The following is a 22529-nucleotide window of genomic DNA, read 5'->3' on the forward strand; positions in this document are numbered from 1 at the left end:
GTGTTGCTGTGCTGTTGCAGCTGAGGTTTTCATTCAAGTTCTCACACTCTCTGACCCATTGCTCTGGATTGTGCAGATCTGATTCCCAGCTGGGCCCCCCTGTGTTCACCTTGCAGCACAGTCCACTGGGCACTGCAGCATGGATCACTGGGAGGATGCTCATACACAGCAGCTTTCATTTTCTACCACAGTCATTCTAAAATGTAGGGCCTGAGGTCATACAAAGTCTGTTTTTAACAATTAAATTACAGATCGATATTCTTAAGTAGACTGTATTCACTGTAGTTTAGATGCTGTATGTCTGCGACCATATTGCACAAGAAAACAATGCATGTTTAAAAAAATATTGAGTTGCTGGTAGGAAAAAAAAAACTGGACTGTTGGTACAGAGATCGGGGTTGCAATTCCACTGGATCATCTCCTGATCTTTTGGAATTAAGAGGGAAAACAAAGAGGTCAGGCAGCCAGCATCTCATAGCCAGCAGTGCACTCAGCTGAAAGCTAGCTATAGGAGACAGTGAAGGGGATACACGATCAATGCTCAATATTGCAGCAGCTCAGTGGCCACTGTTTCCTTACTGATGACTTGCTGAACCAGTTTCCCTTTTCAAAAAAGGATCATGGAATTGCTGATTCACTCTTAGTTATTACATTATTTTACAGAACATTTCAATGAAGTTCACAAGGGCAACACCCTCTGCTTCATCAAAGGCTATTTTGAAGACTGGTTGTATTTCAAGAGCTAGCGACCATCAAACTAGAATTTTTTCCACTTTAATTAGCTGGCTTTTTTGACCCATGAATGCCATTATAAATCAGTTTTATAATGCTAGGAGGTTTATGAAGGAATATGCATGCAGGTTGGGGAGATCGTTTCGCATGCCAGCACAAACGTTCACTGTGTGTTCTACCCCATGGAGCTCAACAATAAAACTAAGATCTTAGTGAAACAACAGAGTGGGAAGTAAAACAACACTTGAAAAAGTTCCTTTTTTTTAATCACCCTCTTTAAACAAAAAAGAACTCTGTGTGTGTTTGTCGGCTAATATTAGCGGTAAACATATTTTGCATTCTGTTTTAAACAGTCTATTATTAGATTCTTACAGAGGATACATTACATTACAAATCCATTACAAAAATGTATACAATGACTGCAGGGTGTTGTCAGTTTGTTAAGATAGAGTCAACACGTTTGCAAAGGAGCTGAACCATGTCATGGGTCATGTGCTAGAGACTGTACCATATATAAGTACCAGAGCAGTTAGCTGATAGTTTGGACATGATAAGAGTAGTGGCTGTGGGTGCCATTCATTGTGCCCTTGTTCTTAGGGGCAATGGATGAACACGGGCAGCTAACCTATTTTGACAAACCAATGGGATCCCAGTGCTATGATCCATTCCACACTGGTAGTCCATTGCATAGCATTTTTATTCAATAGAATCGCCCTGCTGAGCTGAATCTTTGTAACAGAGACCAATCGTCCGCACTGCACTCGGTGGAATTGCATAAAAATAGTGATGGGGTTAACAGCACCGACTCATCTTGATAATTATAGCCATGCAATTATTGGTATCCTCTATAGGCTGTGCCCCAGGGTCCCTGTGCTTATATCAGGAATCGGATCTAATTATGGCAATACGTCCTTCGTCTACCCGGTAACACAGCCTTGCGTTGAATCTGATAAACCAGCACAAAGATCATTAGAAAAGTTAACCATTGTAAATGTTCACAGTACCTTTGCACAAACATTATGAGAACAGTATTAAATACAAACAAGGGCTGTGAACCCCAGTGCTATTGCTTACATCTGGAACAGACTTCACTCACTGTATGGCTCAATAGCCAATGCACCAACCCCAAACCACACGAAGATAAAATGCCTGAGCTGAAGGAAATATGCAAAACAGAATGGGCCCAGATTTCACCAATAAGATGTAACATACTGGTCAAGAATTATCACAAACGTCAAAGCAAAAAAAAGCAAAAGCAGGACACATGAAATACTAAAGCTGGAGTTCCACGCTGTGCTGCCACTTGCAATTCCAAAGCAGATTCCGCACAAAAGAAGAGTTTAAAGCATTATAGTTGTACCAATACGACAGTGAAGAGCTGTGTTCAAACAATGCACATGGTCTTAAAGTGGTAGGGTATTGTGTTGGCTGAATAGAAAAAGGAATGCAGTTTTTCATTACAATATGTGTATGATTCAATTAACCAGCAATTCTATAAAGTGTTTTTCACTTTATCTTCGTGTAAATGGTCCGTGAGTGAATCCTGTAACAGCAAGGTGGATTCTGACTTGGAAATGGCTGTAATAAGGGAGCAAAGCCAGCTTTTATCCTTATTTGTATGTATTTGCGGATCACGCAGGAAATGTACTTTTCCAAGTATCGCAAAGATCATGAAATGCACCCATCTGAATACCCTGTAGCTACTCCCAGCAGCCCTGCTGTCTTTCGAACCCTTCTACTGTAGGAACAGATGATTTGCACGTGCGTCTCTGCGTTTCAATCCCTGATGCTCAGAGGTGCCCACGCACTGGGGGGTTTTGATTGGGCTCTGGGGGTTACCTGGCAGGCTGTGATAGAACAGCGTCTGACTTCACTGTCATTTTGAACATTCAGCTGTAATCCCACTCATCCCATCTCGCTGGAGCGCATGAAGTTCTTTTTCTCCGATGATGGCATGGCATGCCCTCGCTCTCACAGAGTGGTGAGTCACAGCGGGCTGTGTGACTCAGCCCTTCAAATGAACACTGGCACTGCATCACTGAATGAATGACACATCTCCATTTTTTTCTCTCTTTATGAAACTGCTGGAGCCTCAGTGCCGGCCTGCAATTCTGAAGGACACGATTGAGATGCAGAGTACTAGCTCTGCCTTTACACATTAAACTCCTGCTGCACTTGTCAAATTGCTAACAGAACCAATTTCACAAATCTCCTGCCCACAATGTGCTGGGCTGGGAGACCGGGTCAAGTGTAGCACAGGCTAAAGATAATTGAATCCTCCAGTGCAAGTACTGCTTTTTTAAAACTCCTTTCATATGATGGCATCAAGAGTCTAACTAGGTAGGTGCACCAAATCCAGCTTGGAGTACTTTGATACTCTAACACCACAGTTCTGTGTCTGCTGTCTAAGTGACCTTACACAAAAACTGGCTGCGGATACCCTTACCAACCTTATTCAGTTATATACGTATATTAAACCCAACCTTGTATCTGATGTTTAAACATCCCGCATTAACAAAGGGAGTAAGAACTGCAGTCAACTCCTCCCCAATCCTGTTAACATGATGAATGTAGATAGGCTCTGATCGGGGTTTCAATTGCGTTTGAGAATTCAGTGAGTCGTAAGCTGATCTGCTGCCACCCTGCAGTAACGGGGGGGGGGTTGGTTGTGGAGCTCTTCCAAGTACATGAGGCCTCAGCCAGAGAGAGGTAGGGAAGCAATTCAGATCACCAATCAAGCAAACACACTCTGAACAGCAGCATCTTTATCAAATGTGAACACCACCCCTCATCCCTCCCTCATCCTTCTGTTACTTTTCAGGCAATGAAAGAGAACATCCTGCTGGAGGGTTTTTAATGCTGGTGTTACTTCAAAAGATTTCTTTTGCCCGAGATGAATCGGATCTCCCTGCTTGGAAACCCCCTGGTGTGAAAATTCATCCTTTATTTGGCATGACTAAGCAGTGCTCCCGATAGCAGGGGATTCCTGCTGACAGGTTGAGACACTGTCTGCAGGTACAGCCTTCCTGCTGGCCCCCCCTGTGTGTCTTGGAGGTGCCTGGTTTGCCAGGTGTCATTCCTGGCTTGGGGCAGGGTAGGTTCATGAGAAAGTGTTAGTGGGAAATGGGAGGTAGTGTTACTTGTTGCTTACCTCAACAGCATCAGCAGCCTACTGTACCTCACAGTAAAACAGCATTGACATTCTTTTCATGTTGTTCCCCCTGAGCATTCACCTGCTCAATAATTAAGAAAAAAAAGACATAGTAAAGACCTTAATGTAATGCAAAATAATAAGTATAACAAATTTACGTATCTCTGTTAAACATTTTTTTAATATATTTAAGTTCATCAATAACTATTAAACATTCAACAGTACTAAATTTGGAAACACTAAAAGAAATTGACACAGAGAAAGACTTCTAGTTTGTCATTGAATTTATGAAGTTACTTTTAGTATTTCTCAATTTAAGTCTACAATACACTTAAAGTGGAGGCATCACTCATTCTAGGTACCAATGATAATCATCCATACCTTCAAAACATTGTAGGAAAGTCAAGTAGACAAACGTTTGGCTTGTGCCTTTGTGAGTGCAATGCTGAAAATCTGATCACACATATTTAAAACAATGCAAGGACTGAGGAGGTTATATAGCGATGAATGTTGAATATTGCTGACTTGCAGTGGCGCAATGCTGAGTCTTTGCAGCAGAATGCCCTCTAGTTTTGCTCCAGTTCCTGTGTTCAGATCCCAGCTAGAGTATGTGCCCCATGTTAATTCACCAGCTTGCACCATGCAGGAGTGTCCACAGACAACATTCTTTGAATTTTATAAACTAGACGCTGCTGGGTCCACGAGTGCACACCTGGTAAAGGGATGACCGCGTTGTGAGCAGGGAGAGTCATACAGTCAGGGAGTGCAGGTTGCTGACCTCTACTGAGGAAGTCACCAGGAGCATTGCATTAGGCCTGGCGTTCCTGCGGGTTAGGGAGACAAATCAGTAGCACATGTTGGAAATATATGCTGCCGTGATGCCTCCACAGCGACAGCCAAGGGAGTACATCTAGCAACTCTGTGTACAACATGTATGTTACATGGTACTGTAGGGTTCATCTAATGGAAAATGGTACACAGTTGTTTAGAACAAGAACACTATTTGTCTATTTCAGGGACAATAAAATCCACTCGTCCTGCACACAATAAAAAATGTATATGACCTTCAACACGATTCAGCAATGATCAACTGTATTAGGAACTGGAAAGTATCTGGGCTAAGGACCAAGAACCCCAGCATACAGTGTTCCCTTTTATAAGGCGGTCCTTTGAACAGCAGAACCAGTTTGAAGGCGACATGGTCATGGCTCTTATTTCCCCCTAATGCCATCTTACTAGGACTTCCATTCTGGTTGTAAGGTGGAACTATGGCTCCCGACTACGGCATTATGAAGGGGGGAGCTCTGTATTAGTATTTTGAATTATAAAAATAATAAATGTTACATTTTTTTTTGGATGTTGATTCACTTACCGAATGACACATCTGGAAATCTGATTTTACTTTAAATTTTCATCTGTGGGGGCTGGACGGGTCTAACAAATACAGTATGCAGGAGAGTTAAACTAAAGTCATAAACCCCCAGATTGATGCATCTACAATTATTTTACAATTTAAAATCCTTCAGCTTGGCTGGTTACTTTGCAAATGGAGAAAAAAAGGCAGGCTGAGTCAGCCAGATGAGGGGGCTAAATTGAATCATCATAGATCTTTTTTTTTCATGTCTGTAGCTTGAACCGCATGAAACGGAACAGCAGAACATTTCAAACATTTAATTTTTTTGTGAATTTAGCCCAAGTTACGGGAGTCAGTACAGGAACCAAGACCCCATTAATGTCCTTGGTAAAAAGATGTATAGCTATGAAATAATTCAATGCATCTTACCAGTCATGCTCTTCTATTTGCTATGTTTTTCCCTCACTGTGCAGTTTTAAGCACATCATCATTTATAAAAATGATATGTTACTGTATTATGCAAAGCGTGTCTCTCTTTAGGGGGGAAGCAGCTGGCCGGTTAATGACAGGAAAGAATGCTTTAATGGGGTGGAGATAATTTTACTCTCCAGGTGAAATGACCAAAGAATCACAAACTTCACCTGGAAGCATGGCATGAAAACTGAGCCCCTTCTACAACAATTAAGGTACTGGATACCGGAGTAGTTTTACGTGAAAACACATGTGGGAGACATGCGACTAGAAGTGCAGTGCAGGTAAGATTTATGGAATTATTTTGTTGGTAATACCTCCTTAAGGAGGTATCTACTGTTTGATAAAGCAGGACCAGGGCAATGTAGAAGAGACAGCACTTCATAAACATCTGATGTTCATTTGAGGACTCCCATCAAAGCACAGCAGGCTCAACGATTTTTAGCTCCCCATATCTGACAGGATCAGAGCTGTTTTACCAAGGTTCTTAAACCGTGGTTCTCAACTCCAGTTCTGGTTGATTTTTTGTTTTAACCAGGACCTAAATATACATAATTTTTTTATTCTTTTTCCACTGTCCTCAGAAGACTGTAACCACAGCCTCTGAGACTTCAGATGGTCTGTGGTCCGCCTAAGAACAGATTTAAAAACAAATAGCGTTTTGAAGCAAATGAAATTGAAACAACTTTAGCAACCACCATTGCAGCATTTTTTTTAATGTGACTCTCGCATACAAAAGCAAAGATTATTACTGGTCATACAAGTATATATATTGTTTAACAGGTTCATTTCCAAAAAAAAAACCAATGAATATCATTACAATATGGTGTTCTATCCCGAAGTATGAGACGACATGATATTTATTTTTCTTTTTTAAATCTCCATAATTCATTCCTGAATTGCACAATAATTTACAGCTATATAATATACACTCCCTTATGGCAATTTTCAAACAAAAACTAGCCGTATAAACCTACTTAAAATAAAAAATAAAAAAAACACATTAGAACCCGAAACAATATTACATTTTTTAAAAGAAAATCTGGATAAATGCTAATTCTTTTATAAACTAGGATTACTTTGTATAATGATAGGCACATTTTAAATGATTGAGGTGCTGATACTTGTTCCGACAGCGATGCAGAGCATAATATCTTCAGGTGCTTTGGGGGAAAAACAGGAATCCTCAACAGAATATACATCTATATTAACAAACTGTGGTTGGAATTGCTTCCTCGGCTGTGTCCTTCACAGCAGTTTTGAGAAACCCCATCTTCCACCAGAGTTCAAACAAACAAAAATACATTTCCTGTTAACACGGAAGTGCCTATAATGTTCTGCTTTCAAGTGGAGCCCTGTGCCTGAAGGATTTCTTTAGAATAGTGCCTGTGTTTCAAAAAGGTACAATCCGCAAAATCATGGCTTTTACTTAAACTGGCAGCGTAGCTTACAGAAGGAATTGCCCTCAGACTGCTTCGGGAAATAGCTAAATAGTGTGGGGGAGGTTGATCTCTAATTTTCAATAATCTAGAAATCTCATGTGATGTATTGTTATATAACACTATAGGTTTTTGTTATTACCAAATCTATGATAAAAGAAGTGTGGTTAGCGTTACCATTTATACCATAACTAGAACAGTACACTGTAGCAAGCCTACTCAGTGGTAACACTTCAGAAAAACTTGTTCTAATCCACTACAGATCCCTCGCAGAACTATCACAGCAACTACTCCACCAAGACACGCCAGGAAAACGGCTATTTTTTTGGCTGGGGGTCGATTTACCAGAAGCATACCATGGCTGTTAGACTAAGCAAGCAGAATGAGTCTGCAGGGGACTGGCCACGCTTGTGCTACAATCCAAAACCATTCAGAAAGCTTTTTTTACATTTTTTATACAGAATATTTCTGCATTTGCAAGCAATAGTAACACATATCTTAAATGGCTAGGCAATAAATAGTAAGATGGAATTTACTTCAAGATTAAAAATACTATCTTCATATCCCCAACAGATAGGCCCACAAAAGGTCCAACGCAAATGCTGTTAAAACATTAACGAAATTATATATATATATATATATATATTTTTTTTTTTAATACTACATCTCAGGTTCTGGTCTGTGCTGTAATTGTTGTTGAGGTGATTAGACTAGCTTCAGGGTGTAAAAAAAAAAAAGAGAGAAAAAAAGATTTAACCTGATATACTTAATAAAAATGACCTAAAATTAAAAAGAAAATTATGATAAAATTATATTTGGCATCTAAAGTTGGATTAATGCGGAACTGCAAATGATTAATAAACTACATTATGGTTCTGGCACACAATGGTTTAAAAAAAAAAAAAAAAAAAAAAAAAGACACCTTCAAGTATGAAACAAAAGGAAATGATTTCAATTTCAGAGCTCTCATCCCGTTTTCCAGGAGTACAGTGCTGATTCATTTCAGTGTGAAATGCACCGCTCCACACAGACAGGGCAGCATCTCTCTTTGAAGGTCAGCTTTGCTGGAAGAGAGTCAAGGGTGCATCTTTTCCCAGGCCCTTTGAATCCTCTGTGAAGCTCTGCAGATGTTCAAGTTATGGTGACACATTCAGCAGTTTTGTTGATTTATTTGGGTAATTGATGGCGAGGCTAATGGCAGCGATGTTCTTCAGTGCCTGAAAAGTAACAGAGGTTTTTAAATTGGTATTACGGATAGCAGGCCTCTATCTATCCATCATATCAGTTTCATCGCACATTGAAAAATATATGCTGGCAAGTTGTGAAATAAAAAAAAACAGGCCCACAGTTTGGGAGTGGGAGGCGTTAAGCTAGTGAATTTGAATTAAGCCCTGGTAGATTTCTATTTTTAATATACTGTATTACAGCTGACACCATAATGCCACAGAGAGTACACTCTGGTGCAAACAGAACCAAGAAGCAGAATCAATCATTCTTTATCTAGGTCAAAAGATAACAATGTAAATCTGCTGCACGATGTGAACTTGTGTCAATGTAAAGAAAAGGTGAAAAGGGTCAATCTCTCAAACTATCAGCTTGCCCTCTCCTTTTTTTTAAACTTCATCAATTCAATGCATTAATTGCCAAGTGAGGGTGCACTCAGGCAAATGGTCTGAAGATGCAGAGCTAGGTAATAGCTGGACTGTTTTAGCAACATTTTGGTAGGTTTAAAAAGGTTTCAGTGTGTTCTCTGGAAACAGTACGAGTGGTGGGCACAGTGGAGTTAAACTGCAATTGTGAAAAAAGAAATGTGCACCTATACATTGCACACATGCAGAAATAAGTAAGGAGAATGTTATGAAAGTCACTGTATGCTTGAGAAGTGTTTCAATGGCCCAGATAATATAGGAGGAGTTATAAGAACCACAAACCCAACAGCGAAAAGTAAAAGCCTAGGGGATGATTGGAAGTACTGCAGTCTTACTGTATATGTGCACTTATTGCTCATCCTAATTAGTAACCACAAGTGAAACTAGTGCAAATGATTACAATGACTAAACTAAATTACATACTGTCCAGCAGCTCCTAAAACTGAATTAATTGCTGGCATAACAAAATAAAAATAAAAATAAAGAATAAAAATAAATCCAAGCGGTTGGACCGTGCTCTGACAGCAGCAGATTTGAATCATTTCCATATTTCCTGCCCCTGTGCTGCGGTTAGTATTTGTTCCATAAACAAGCAATTGCAAACAAAGGCAAATGGCTAGGAAAAAAGAGAGACACCGAGTCCTGTGACACAGGAAAGCAGGACTTAAATACACAAACCCTCACAAACTGCATATTTAAAACATGCAAAACATTTGTTTCCAACCCTCTGGGGGATTTGCTAGAATTTACATCAAGATTTTCCATTGAGGTTTGCAGAAAAATCCATTAAAAAAATACAGCCTGGCTGAGAGGCCACAGTCCATTTGATGTGGAGTCCGTACCTGCACTGTGTGGACATGGAGTTGCTCATCCGTGGTCAACGCTAGCAGGTACTCCTGGAGGACGCCCTGCTGCTGCTCAGACAACAAGAACACATGTTAGTCAGAGCTTGGGTGGAACCAGCACAGATATTAAACTGGTTTGAACCAAACATTATAAGAATGTTAAGCATGATCCACCCATGACACCTTCACACATTACGAATACAGATAGGCCAGGAACATGGTCAGATAAGCATTTTAAATATATATTAACATTGATTTGAATTTGCTGTGTGCACATCTGTAAGCATCTAAACGCACAATCTGTAGTCCAGGTACATTTTAGAGCATAAGACAGGAACATTCATTTCCTTATTCTATGTACATTTATTAATACAAAAAATGATTTACCAGTTAAATTGCCTTGAAATGCTTCTGTTAGCTGTTATATACTATCGATTATTAATTTGGTTTATTTAAAACAATTAAATATACACAACCCACATAATGAAACAACAAAGTACTGTGGGCGGTTAAAGAGAAGAGCCTTCCAGCTGGAGGCAACTCTGTCTGAATGGGGAAAAAAATCAAATGAAATTGATGTCACAATCTCCAACAGATACTGCTGGAAACACATCTGGAGGCTCGTCACAGTAAATCAAAATCATTAAAACCTCTTTGTGGGTGTTAATAGCCAAGTTCAGAGAATGATTAGTGGATTAATACATCATTGAAATAATGACAGAAGAAATTCCTGGTGATTACAGTACCGATCCAATATTTATGGTTATTCCTAATGCGTTGGGTTGCTCTGCTTTTTTGTTCCACTGATAGGGTCAAAGAGATATGATTTCCAGCTTTGACGTACAACACTGCCATAAATCAAGGGTGTCCACATTTCTTGCAGCATTGCATACATTTTTGGTGGTGAGAAACGCTCAACTAACCCTGTGTGTCAACTTGACAAGATGCATCCTCTGCACATATTCTCAGAAAGGTTGGACAGGCTGCCACTTACTGGGGTTCCAGCATACGAACCACGCTTTATAAATGTAAAAGCACTCCTCAACAGAGTAGTACTTCATGAGTGCAAGAACATATCCACAAAGGCTTTGGCATGAAAGGGTTAAATGTTTAGGGCAAATGCTCTGGTTGTAGTGAGTGAACTAAAAAAAACAGGAAAGTGGTTAGTTACCAGGAAACAGAGGGAACTTCTGACTTATCTTTGAGATCCCTTCATATTCCAAATACTTCACAAATGACAGGAAATAAATAAGCTTCAACACAAAACAATGGGGACCAGTAATAATATCGCTAATTCTAATAAGACCACTCTTTAGTCAAATTACTGTGGAGGCTTTTCAACACTGACAACAAGAATCCTGTATACTACACCCAGTAATGCAATGCATATTCCAGCTATGTGTCAAATCTAAAACCAACAGAACAAGCTAAAATAAATAGCAAGAAAACACAGTGCCCGCTTGAATTTCATAATACGATGAAATGAAAATGTCTGCAGAAGAAACACAGCGTTGAGATCATCCGGATTCCCTCGTAATGGAGAATGGAGAAACCAAGAGTTGTTGAATTCAATTAAACTTTATCACCAGGATGCCTAAACGTTTCTACCTCTTTGCAGTATTCAGAACTGGAACAATGCTACAGAGAACAACGATTTGAAATGTGCTGGAAGAAATTCTTCAGCCCAGGACAAGCCCTCACATTTTATATGGTTTGGTTTACCAACATTGACGGCTTCGTACTGTTTATTAAAAACCCACACCAGCAAGCGCACTGCCCAGAGCGGATGACAGTGCCTTGGTTAGTTGGTTATAAAATGGATGGATGTTTTCAGAGATTACACTAATAAGAGTCAAAACCACATCCTGAAAGCTAAAAGTAAAATTCGAAGAGAGAGAGACTCTGAAGAAGGGGGAAGCCTGTTTGAAAGCAACACCTCAAACCGTTGTTACAAACCCAGGAACACACACACACACACACACACACACCTGCAGCCTAGCTTCCTGGTCACATCTGTTTGGTTTGAAAACCAAACTAGAAATTAGTGCTTGTGAAACAATATCAAAACAGGTAACATTTTCATATTTTTTTACAACACTGAGAAACATATTTGAACCTCAAAAAATATCAACAGTATGAAAGCATTAGTAGCACAAATAGCCAACTGCAATTTTAAAAACTGTATTTATTAATTTTTTTGCTCAGGGAAAATTGTGCGCCACCCCCTGGGAACTCCCGTCCATGGCCGGCAATGGAACAGCCTGGACCCGAACCTGTGACCTCCAGGTTATAGGGCGCATTCTGCACTCCAGCAGGAAAAATATTTAATATTGCAGAACCAACTTTTCAATATAGGTCTATATATTAAAAAAGTAGAGGTGTGATGTGTAGACTTAAATTCAAATACTGTTGTATAATTTTAACAATAATAATATTACATTAGAAATACCTGTTGCTGCTGTCTGTGTGTTAATATTTAATTGATCACATTGTAACACTGTACACTAACTTAGGGTCCATATTGATCAGATTCAGAGTTTCCGAGATCTCAATCCTTGCACAAAGTGACTATTCTACATTTCCAGGAAGAAAAAAAAATTAACAAAAAGATTGGCATACTGCAGAAACCTTTGAAGCATACAGAGGAAGTGATGTTTAACCATGAACAGGAAGTTAAGTCCCTGCATCAGTAACACTAAAAACACTAAATCTAAAAGATCACACATCAAAAGAAAAAAAAAGTGCACTTTTTCTAACAACCATCCAGGTTTAAAGTGCACTTTCTGATGACTGTATCCCCAGAAAAGCAATACTCCAGTGCTTTAGAATAGACAGAAAATACGCTAAGAACTACAGTGCATGTAGCATACCACTGTCCAAAACAGACATCTAGTTTTAAGCCTGATCTTTAGCGCATGTCCTAATACAAACAAGGTTTTGTCCACATTTGCATGCAAAACACAATCCCTGAGTCTGTGCACATTACCAGGCTTTGAGACAATATTATCTGCAGCAAAGTGTGTGTATGCCATACCCCCAGTGTGCTCCCTAATGGACTTACAGCTCCACCTTCTGAGCCCTAGTAAAAAAGCAAGATTCATAGCTAGTGTACGAAGCAGGTACTGTTGCTCAAAGCTATGCCAGTACTTTTGTTAAGTAAATATAAAAAATGATTCTTCTTTCTGTGAACCTTAGGAGAACTACAGTGCAATTTTACATGCATTGATTATGTATTATTCTAATTTGTATTCTTATTATTACTATTAAGAATAGTAACACCAGCAAACCAAGGTCATTTGTTTCTTTATAGCATTCCAGTGCAGGCTGTAAAAATCCACAATAAAAAAAAATAATAATACTGCAAACATTATCAAAATATTTCTTAAAATATATCCAGCTTGAATCCATGCGTGTGTCCTGTATATACCGCAATGCAACATCTACAACTGGTATTGATTTTATTAAATAAAGTGGCTGATTTTCAGTGCATTTGCAGTAGCCTGCTCTCAAAATCACAGCTATGTTCACAAGCTTCATGCACTCAATCAGAAAGTCAAGTAGACAAACATGTCGGCTAATCCTTTCATTAATGGACTGACTAGTTTGTCTGCTACTTGGTAAAGTCCCCTAACACCACTGACACAACCTGTGTCGACAAACACCACAGACCGTCACAGGAATCGAAGAGCAGAAATCAATTAAATGTGGGCCAAGAAAGTCAAGCTCCAGCTGTAGAGCTTCCTATGATGCGTCATGATTCATGAGTAAAAAGGATGTAGGAAGAGTGCGGCATTGACACTAAACCTCCCTTTAACAACCCAGTGAGAATGACCTAAAGCAGTTCTTATCCAGCTTTTATCTTTTCATTCTTTTTGTTTATTGCTTTTCCCTACTCATTCATTAAAACTGTTTTTTATGAAGACAGAAAAGTGGGCGGCCAGTCACATACCCAGTAAAATATTAATCAACCAGCTCACTGTACTCGCAGATGGCTGGTTTCTGCCATGAGCAATAAGCAATCAGGGAAACATGTGGGGATTGGTCCTACTTGACAAAATATGTCATTTAAAATAATCATTCATACACAGTATTGTTAAAAAAACAAACAAATAAGGCTTAACAAATTGTTGGTCAACCCTGCTTTCTAAAGACGACCAGGTAGAAGACTTTTTTTTCCTTGTTACAATTTAGTAATCGTTACTGGTATAGAGATTATCACCTCGGTTTCTGGTACGTGCACTGAAAACTATACTGGAGAAACTGCCTGCACATGATTTCTTTAATTGTAATAAAAAATACAGTAACAAAGTATTGGTGCAAGAGTTAAAATGATTGGTAGGATAGGTTAAAGCAATCAAAGTGGCAGCTACCTAGAGCACTGCACACTCTTAAACAGGTTATTAAAAAGGTGGTTTGCACAGATAATACACTGATCTACACAAGCATTCTGCACTCACAATGGCCCTGCTCTCTGCAGTGAAGAAGAGCTCTGTCAGTGCCCGGTGCAGAGGAAGGAGAACGCTGATACTGGTGGGATCCTGGCACAGGCTACTCTCCATGGTGGTAAAGAGCTGCCACAAGGGCCTCAGCAAGGTGAGGTCACAGCCACTAAACAACCAGAAATGAAAAAAAAAACACAAATCAGCTGGAAAACATGCAAATGCTGAAATGTAAAATAAGCCAACAGCCAAGAACTTAATGCTGGATTTGCATATGCACTCCAATTCAATACAACACACAAGTCTGGTGCACTTCTTTCTAAAATCACTTACCCTGGAGTTAAAGAAGTGTGTTACGTTTAGATAGGGCATGCTTTATAGCAGACAAGTTACTGCACAGGATAAAAACATAAGTACTGCATTTGGATGTGTTTCAATAATTGACAGGCGTGCAAAGCTTCGCTGTACCATTGTGTTTCAGATTGGATGTATTGGATGTGCCTTGTGCTATCAGTTTTGGGTGAGTGAGTGAGTGTTTAAAGCAGTAATAGTTTTATTTGAACTTCATCTGTATAAGAATCACCACTCTTAGAAAGGTGCAGTACCTTAAAAGGTTTTTAAAATGTTCACAAAAAAAAAAAAATTGTAAACCTCTGAAAGGTATAGCTCTCCCCACTCCCCCTCCAGTGGTGGGTCCCCTCCTAAGCACACATGTGCCTTTCAGAGTTGCACACCAGTATTCTCAGCAGTAGATCAGTGGTGACCCCCCCACCTAAGCACACACATGTACCTTTCAGAGTTGCACACCAGTATTCTCAGCAGTAGATCAGTGGTGACCCCCCCACCTAAGCACACACATGTACCTTTCAGAGCTGCACACCAGTATTCTCAGCAGTAAATGAATGGCTTTCAGTCGCAGGTTTCCGGTCTGCCTGCAGGCCACGCCCACCTGCCACTCCCAGATGTCAGCCAAAGGCAGGTGGTGGAATGCTCGCTCATCCACTAGCATTACTTTCAAAATCTCGAACCCTGGACAGAAGAAAATAAGGGGTGTGTTAATGAGGGGTGAGAAGGCACACTTAGAGGTGCATTCATTCTCTATTAAACAGATGTGACTAATGTACAGCTAAAATAAATACAAAAAAAATAATATATATATATATATATATATATATAAATATTAGCTCATAGAGCCAGCTGCCCAATGTTTCGATATGCTGTACACATTTCTCAAGGAAGAATTATATATAAACATTTTAGATTTTGTATTTAACATTATGTAATCAATGAAACTTCAAAATTACTTCATGTTGTATTTCTAAAATGTCACATTTTAAATTGTTGTCAGTTTTTCGTTAAGTATACGGGAAAACTGCAAAGCAGCAAGTAATTAAAGATGTTAACATAACATTATTCAGTAGGTTTCATGAAGCAAAATGTGTTAATTCTATAGGGTGATGCAAAACGTTTGGCCATAGACATGTCAGAATTAAACAATTACATCTGTGCAGTCAGAAGTGTTTTTTTTTTTTTTCAGAGTAAATTTCCATCCAAGTTATAGGAAGGGTTTATGAAAAACACAAAGTGCCTCAGGCCCCTTGTATTTCACGCCCTATTTTCCACTAATGTGAAACTGCTAATCAATTTCTCTGGCACTCTCAGAAATTTAAGCAGAGAATGAAGCAAGCTGTTGGCATTTCTCAGTTCTTTTTGGACAAAACTATTTACTTTGTACAACAAATGGAAACTGAATTTGCAGCTAAGCTACCAACGCAACTGAATGAGTGCTATCAGTTGAAGGCCTCTAAGTTTCATTTTCACTTGATTCCAGTATCATCATATGACCTTGACAGTATTGCCTCAGCTGGTTGAAGGGAACAATATGCAAATCCTACCTGGGAACCTCTGTTTGATGCAACACCCCCAATATATTGAAAACCCTAAATGTACAAACAGTATATAAAGCTAAAATAAATGTTCATTTATAAACGCTTCATACGTTTGTCAAAATAATTCTTAGTATTTCTGCACATGCTAGGATGCAGTGTTTTACAGTAATGGATGTTACGTTATACCAGTGTATGCATTTCTCCCAGGCGATTAGAAATGTGAACTCACCTGTCTGAAATCTTCCTCGATGACCCCCTGTTACTGTAAACTTGTATCCCCACTCTGTATTGCTCATGTCTGAGATAAATTTGTAATACAGCGTGTCTCCTGTATGAACACAAAACCAAAAGACAAATAGTATCAGCATTTCAATCTGTTAAATGATAAAGCAGGTCAGGCTTGTTTGACCTTTATAGAGCAAAGCAAAACATTGGATGAAAACCCACTAGAAGAGTCTTTTTAAATCTTAAAGTGTGCAGTAAATAAGTCAAAGCTGGTAACTGGAAACCCAGAGTTCCAAATGGACTGGGATTACTGAAGACATTAATGAAAACATCTCCTTGACTTTTTTTGAAAACTTTGTTTCAGTACTTGCAATGCTGAAGCACTTTTTATTACCTGGGATTTCAAAATCTGTCCATTTTTGGGAGGACCCACTGAAGTTGTGGTGATCTTGTAGGAAATCACTGCTGCTGGACATCAGCAACTCATCACAGCCCTCCTCTGTGTGACTCCGAGAGTCAAACTTTATGGACAGGTAAATTGCACTGGGGATGTGGACTTTGTCCTAATCAACAGAAAATGAGTGTTTAGACTGCCAGAAATCTGTAATAATCAGCTGAGACACAATGGTGGCTATCGTTCTATTTGGTTTGATTTTTTTTTTTTTTTTTGGTGAATGAAATGCTTTCTTGCTATCCAACTCCAATAAATGATATTTCATTTAAGAGATGGTATTGCTGTATTAATTACACAAATGTTGCCACTTTCTGGTAAAAATAAATACAATACAAATAATCCAGTTTCAGCTTTACTTTGTTAGTACATAGTTGCTATCTGGCCACAGTAACATGGGCATGTGTAAAAGGATAGGACCAAACATATAATTGGGACATCTATGCAGAAACCTACATTTGTGTATAAAACTCAACGTATGGGTAACGTAGCATGCATGCCCAATAATTGCCGAAATCAGTTGCCTACCTCAAAGGTGGTGTTGTTGTCATATGGGTGTTTGGACTCCCTGACTTGCACAGCCATCCCAGGCTCTTCCATGAACTGACAGGCTGTAAGAGACAGGCTGTCCAGCATACTCTCACTGCAGCCCTGCAGCACCTTCTGCAAGATCTAGCAACACATGACAGCACAGAAACATCAATATCCCTACTGCAATCACTCACCAGACTTCATATATGTGTTTGTAAACTTTATAAATAAGATGCAGGCATTTTCTTTTTTTTTCCCACTTCTGTGGAGAGCTCAATCCGAATAATGGAATCATGGATGCGTGCAGCTCTAGTGTTTAAAGCCCTTACCTTCTCCCATAGCTGCTTCTCCTCCAGCTGCATCAGCATGTCCAGGATGTAGGCCATGTGCGAGGCTCCGCTGAGCTCCAGGGTGTCCTCTGTGACAGCCACGTTGCTCGGCCACTCTGACAGCAGAGAGGCCAGCACGTGGCGTGCGTACAGGATGCCGATGGCCTCATTCACCTTGAACAGGTACTGCCGCACAGACTTGTTGCTGCGGGCATCCAGTTCCTTGTGCAGCAGCGCAGAGCTTTTGGTGCGTCGCTGCTTGGCATAGCTGAGCTGCAGATCGCTCTCTGTGCTGGTGATCAGCTTCTGGCTCAGAAGGTTGGTCTCTTCAGTAGCGTTTTCACAGCGTCTCGGTTTGGACTGTTTTGTGAGAAAGATCGGAGAGCATGAAGTTTGTGAGAGGAACCTTTATGGAAGTGTAATAATATACGCAGAAAAATAGAAAAAATATAAATACAAATATAAGGTATGCATTGAGTAAATACTTACATTATAGAAATATAAAAACTGATAATAAGAATACAATGTTTCTATCTTTAACATTATAAAAATCATAAAATTTTAAAATTATACCTTAAGTTAATCAGAACTGTGAAAAAAACCAATACCTACCTCACAAGGGACAACAATCATGTCAGTATCCACGGCCTTGGTGCTCCTCTCCTCTGAGCGTGGGCACTTGCCTGCCTGCCACTTCTGTGCCAGGTTGCGGATTGTCTCATCTGTTGTGATCACATCCCCGTCAAATCTTTAAAAAGGCAATAAATGCAGGTGATCAGAACACACACACACACACACACACACACACACACACACACACACACACACACCACTTCAAATTAACATCTGTATGCACAGATCTAAAATCACTCTTCATGTGTTGCAGTTAGAATATTAAAGGCAGAACTTAACTTATCAGCAACAGCTTGAAGGGAAACGCAAGCATTTAAATCAAAACCAAACATATAAAATCAGACAGAATTGTCACCCCTAATTTATGCAAAGCCATCACAATCACAAACATTCATATTCTTTGAAACCAAGACACCCTCCCCAAACTTCAATCCCATAAAAACACATATTTATGGAAGAGATGGATGACAGCAGACAGTTTATAGTAGGGATGGGCAGCAATATCGATATTTTGATATGATACTGATAAGATATCGATAATAATTTCCATATCGCGATATCGTGGGATTCCAAAAAAAAAAAAAATCATGTTCGCTCGCAGAGACTTTTTGTTGCTAATACTGCTAAAAATACAAACTCAGTATAAAGTTTATTTTATATTAATATACAACAAACCCTACACATACCAATCATGGTCAGTCACATAGGCAAACACCACACACTAAAGTATTATTTAACTACTGTACACTCTACTTGCACCCAAGTGACGTCACATTTCAGGATAGCGGTATCTCAGTTTCCGGTGAATGAGCGGTTTATTTGAAATCTTTTCCTTTGCTGTATTGAACGGTGACGAAATCTATTTTTTTAATTGTTTGTTTAACTTCTGAAAGAAAAAGGATGAGTTGTAGTTCAGGCACAACTACAAAAGCATGCAAATATCAACGGCAAGAAGGAAACGGCAGTGATCACTGTCTCGTTATGCTCAGCTTCAGCACGGTACAATTCAATAGGAAGATTTCATTCATTTCCTGTGCATGAAGAGACGAGAAAAATTTGGCTGAAAAATATTCCGAGATAAATTCACAGTATGTGTAGCCTACCCAAAACACATTAGTGTGATTTCAGCGCAATGATTTATATTTAAAATACATCGAGAACTGTAAATGCATGTGTGCGCGATTTTACTGTATTGTTTTTAAACCCGACACCTCCTTATGTCGGACAAACATGTCTATCATTATTAAAAGCTTTTTGGGGGTGAATGTTGGGGCCCCTCTATAGAATCTAATGGGATTAAACTGCCTTTCATTTTTTATATATATATATAACAGTATTAAAATAGGTAAAATTAAGACGGAACAGAATGCATTGTACAGATGACGTTTACATTTAACAAAGACAATGTAATTTTGATTCTTGCACCCTTTGTATCACTTTACCGTGGTCAGTGTTTTTATAATTCCATTGCTGAACCCCATAACTTGAAGGCTTGCGATGCTAGTTCTGCAGGCAGTACTGAGCACAGCCAGGGATAATGATTAAATCAAGTTTTATTGAACCTCACATACCGCTTCTGCACTTCCAGGAAGAAGGAGTCTGTTCTCTTCATCTGCAGCTCGTACATGGCACGCAGGATGTGCAGAGGGGCATTGAGGGCATCGTGAGTGATCTGCAATGAAACAAAGGGATCTCTGAAAAGAGAGGCTTTTATCTGCATTGCTCATCCAAGCCAGAGTAATTGCGTCGCATCGTGACACATTTTATTGTGAGGAGGTTGTTTAACCAAGCTAGACAATATACCTAGATATAAGAAAATAGGATAAATGGGCCTTTTAATTCTGAATACCTTAACAGAATTACAATTATTTTGCAATCGTAGTGACTGTGACTGGGATGCTGTGTAACAAATTGTTGTCCAAACATTAATTCATAATATATTTATAAAACTAAGAAATGAAATAACTTTTGTCAACAGCTGAAAAAAAGTCAATTCACTTATCAGACAATATAAAAAATGAAAAGCCCCAAACAAACACTGATTTTTTGGCCAACTACAAAAAGCCTGACCATTTAAAAAAAAAAATAACAGAACAGAAAACTGCTTTTATAATCTTGCACGGATGTTTTCGACACTAACCACTCTTTGAAACTATTTCATGAGGTTATAAATATATACCGACACATTACACCCTTGCCGCCTGATCTTTTTTAAAGGCTGCACCTGGAAGCAGATTTTGGTTTCTTCGTCCAGTCCCTCCAGGGGATCAGGCTTGTTCTGGTCCTGCTCATCCATGCAGCTGCTGGAGTGATCCGAGTCCGGCTCCCGCTCCAGCTCCTTCTCCTCATTCTCTGGGTCCCCCTCTGCCATCGAGTGGATTTCTTTCTTGGAGGAGTACAACATTATAGACAGGATCTACAAAAAAAACAAAATAAAAAAAAGGATAAATATTATAATAAAGCTAATACCAGACCCGATTGGTGTTGCTGTACTGGTAGGGGACTCTACTCAGACTTACTTCCAGGTCCCGCAGAAGCCACATCTTACTGAACCCTGTGCCTTTGCTGCATTTCCGCACCAGAAGTTTAATCAGTCCGGACTGCAGTATAGCTGCCTGGGCTTCTTCTACACCATGCTTCTGTTATGAGGGGGAACAGATAGAAATCATTCTAAACATGATACATGGGGTCCTCAAAGCACAAAAACTTGAAAATCGTCACATTTTTTAAACTAAATAATCTTGCACCGAACTTTCTTGGACATAACTTTCTACCAAGTTCCAGCCTGTTTATTTATTTATTTATTTATTTATTTTTTTAAAAATGTACCCAAAAAAACATTTGGACTAGAAGTCTTTTGTGTCTGAATTGCGGAGAAGAAAAACTATTGCTGTAACATTGTTGGTCGTAAAAGATGACAGTATAGGTGGCCATAATAAAAATTTAAACGTGACTACCGTTATATCCCAAGTTCAAAACGTAAGGTTAATCTGAAAACAGACCTCACTAGAAAGAAGATGCTGCACCGTAAATCAGGCAGTCCCAGACAAATGAATGCTAAATAAGAAAACAAACCTTCAATGTGTTGTAGAGGCCCTTCAGGGCCAGGGCCAGGACCCAGGTTGCCTCCACAGCCTCCGTGCTGCTACTATCCAGGTTGGTCTGCAGGAGGTGGCTGGTGATAGACACAAAATTCTGGAGGTAGTGGTTGACGCGAGACTGGGCTGGGGCCTGCTGCAGGGACTGAGGCTCTGGCTCTCCATGCCCGTGGAGTTGTACTAGCTGGTAGTCCTTCACTGTGGAAGGATACAGGGAGACACTACAGATCAAGGGAGGCACATCTAGCAGTCCTCCATAAACTGCAGCTGAATGGCTATGCATTCACTGACCTGTCCTCCTCTTGCGAGTTTTGACGTCCACCACTGCAGCCCGGTTTTTCTCAGTAAAGTGCTTCAGTATGATCATGTTGTGAGGCTCATTGGCGTTATCAATGAAGACGGAGTGCGTTCCCATGCACAACACCTGCAGATCAAGAAGATGAAAGAATCAAACCAAAAGAAACAGCAACAGACGGCTTGAATTTAATAAGAGCCAGTTCAGATATTGATTTTTTCTGATTTGGTGATACATTTAGCACTCTGTTTCAGTAGGGTACAGACATTAAAAAAGACAGGCACCTCCTTGTATCCCAAGAGTCTGATGCTTTTAATGACTTGTGCTTAAGAATGTCCTAACCAAGTTTTATCACAATATGATAAGCGGTTCTCTCGACAAATTGAAAACTATAAAGTAAGACATAGTGGCTGACCTCTGGGAATCCAACGAGAACCAGTAGAGTGAAGAGGTTGGTGCGTTTGAGCTGAAGGGGTAACTGCTTCACACAGTGATCAGTGAAGGCTGAAATCACGTTGCACCACTGAGGGCAGGCATTCAAATCCCGGAGAATATCAGCCACAGAGCATGCCCAGTCCAAACCGATCCGACTGAAACACAGAGGAATAAACAGTGTGGCAAAGACTGAGAGCTACAGTACAAGCAGCCCTTCCTAAAAGGATCAACATTAAAAGAAACCACACTGATGAATGCACCAGTTTTGAAGTTTTATCTTTTATTATTATTATTATTTATTTCTTAGCAGACGCCCTTATCCAGGGCGACTTACAATTGTTACAAGATATCACATTATTTTTACATACAATTACATTATTTTTTACACATTATTTTTACATACAATTACAGTTGCGTTTTTACTGGAGCAATCTAGGTAAAGTACCTTGCTCAAGGATACAGTAGCAGCGTCCCCCACCTAGGATTGAAGCCACAACCCTCTGGTCAAGAGTCCAGAGCCCTAACCACTACTCCACACTGCTGCCCTACCTTAAAATGTAACT

The 22529-nt window shown here is 39.6% G+C and overlaps 1 protein-coding gene across 4 annotated transcripts in view; it reads right to left on the reverse strand.

Annotated features, from left to right (window-relative positions):
- Nucleotides 1-6394: 6394 nt before the first annotated feature.
- LOC117963316 (zinc finger ZZ-type and EF-hand domain-containing protein 1-like) overlaps nucleotides 6395-22529 on the reverse strand; it is a 47671-nt gene continuing 31536 nt past the window's right edge. For all 4 annotated transcript variants that reach the window (XM_059001598.1, XM_059001597.1, XM_059001596.1 and 1 more), the window contains exons 41-55: nucleotides 21947-22121; nucleotides 21528-21660; nucleotides 21214-21434; nucleotides 20658-20777; nucleotides 20363-20554; nucleotides 19710-19810; nucleotides 18118-18253; nucleotides 17506-17865; nucleotides 17174-17317; nucleotides 16589-16757; nucleotides 16199-16297; nucleotides 14944-15109; nucleotides 14099-14249; nucleotides 9639-9710; nucleotides 6395-8364 (exon numbers count right to left, since the gene is read on the reverse strand). In XM_059001598.1, coding sequence (XP_058857581.1) covers nucleotides 8284-8364; nucleotides 9639-9710; nucleotides 14099-14249; nucleotides 14944-15109; nucleotides 16199-16297; nucleotides 16589-16757; nucleotides 17174-17317; nucleotides 17506-17865; nucleotides 18118-18253; nucleotides 19710-19810; nucleotides 20363-20554; nucleotides 20658-20777; nucleotides 21214-21434; nucleotides 21528-21660; nucleotides 21947-22121 — 2320 coding nt within the window. In that variant the 3' untranslated portion in view covers nucleotides 6395-8283. The remainder of the gene's footprint in view (nucleotides 8365-9638; nucleotides 9711-14098; nucleotides 14250-14943; nucleotides 15110-16198; nucleotides 16298-16588; nucleotides 16758-17173; nucleotides 17318-17505; nucleotides 17866-18117; nucleotides 18254-19709; nucleotides 19811-20362; nucleotides 20555-20657; nucleotides 20778-21213; nucleotides 21435-21527; nucleotides 21661-21946; nucleotides 22122-22529) is intronic.

The sequence above is a fragment of the Acipenser ruthenus genome, chromosome 26 (assembly GCF_902713425.1).
Source record: "Acipenser ruthenus chromosome 26, fAciRut3.2 maternal haplotype, whole genome shotgun sequence".
NCBI classification, from domain to species: domain Eukaryota; kingdom Metazoa; phylum Chordata; class Actinopteri; order Acipenseriformes; family Acipenseridae; genus Acipenser; species Acipenser ruthenus.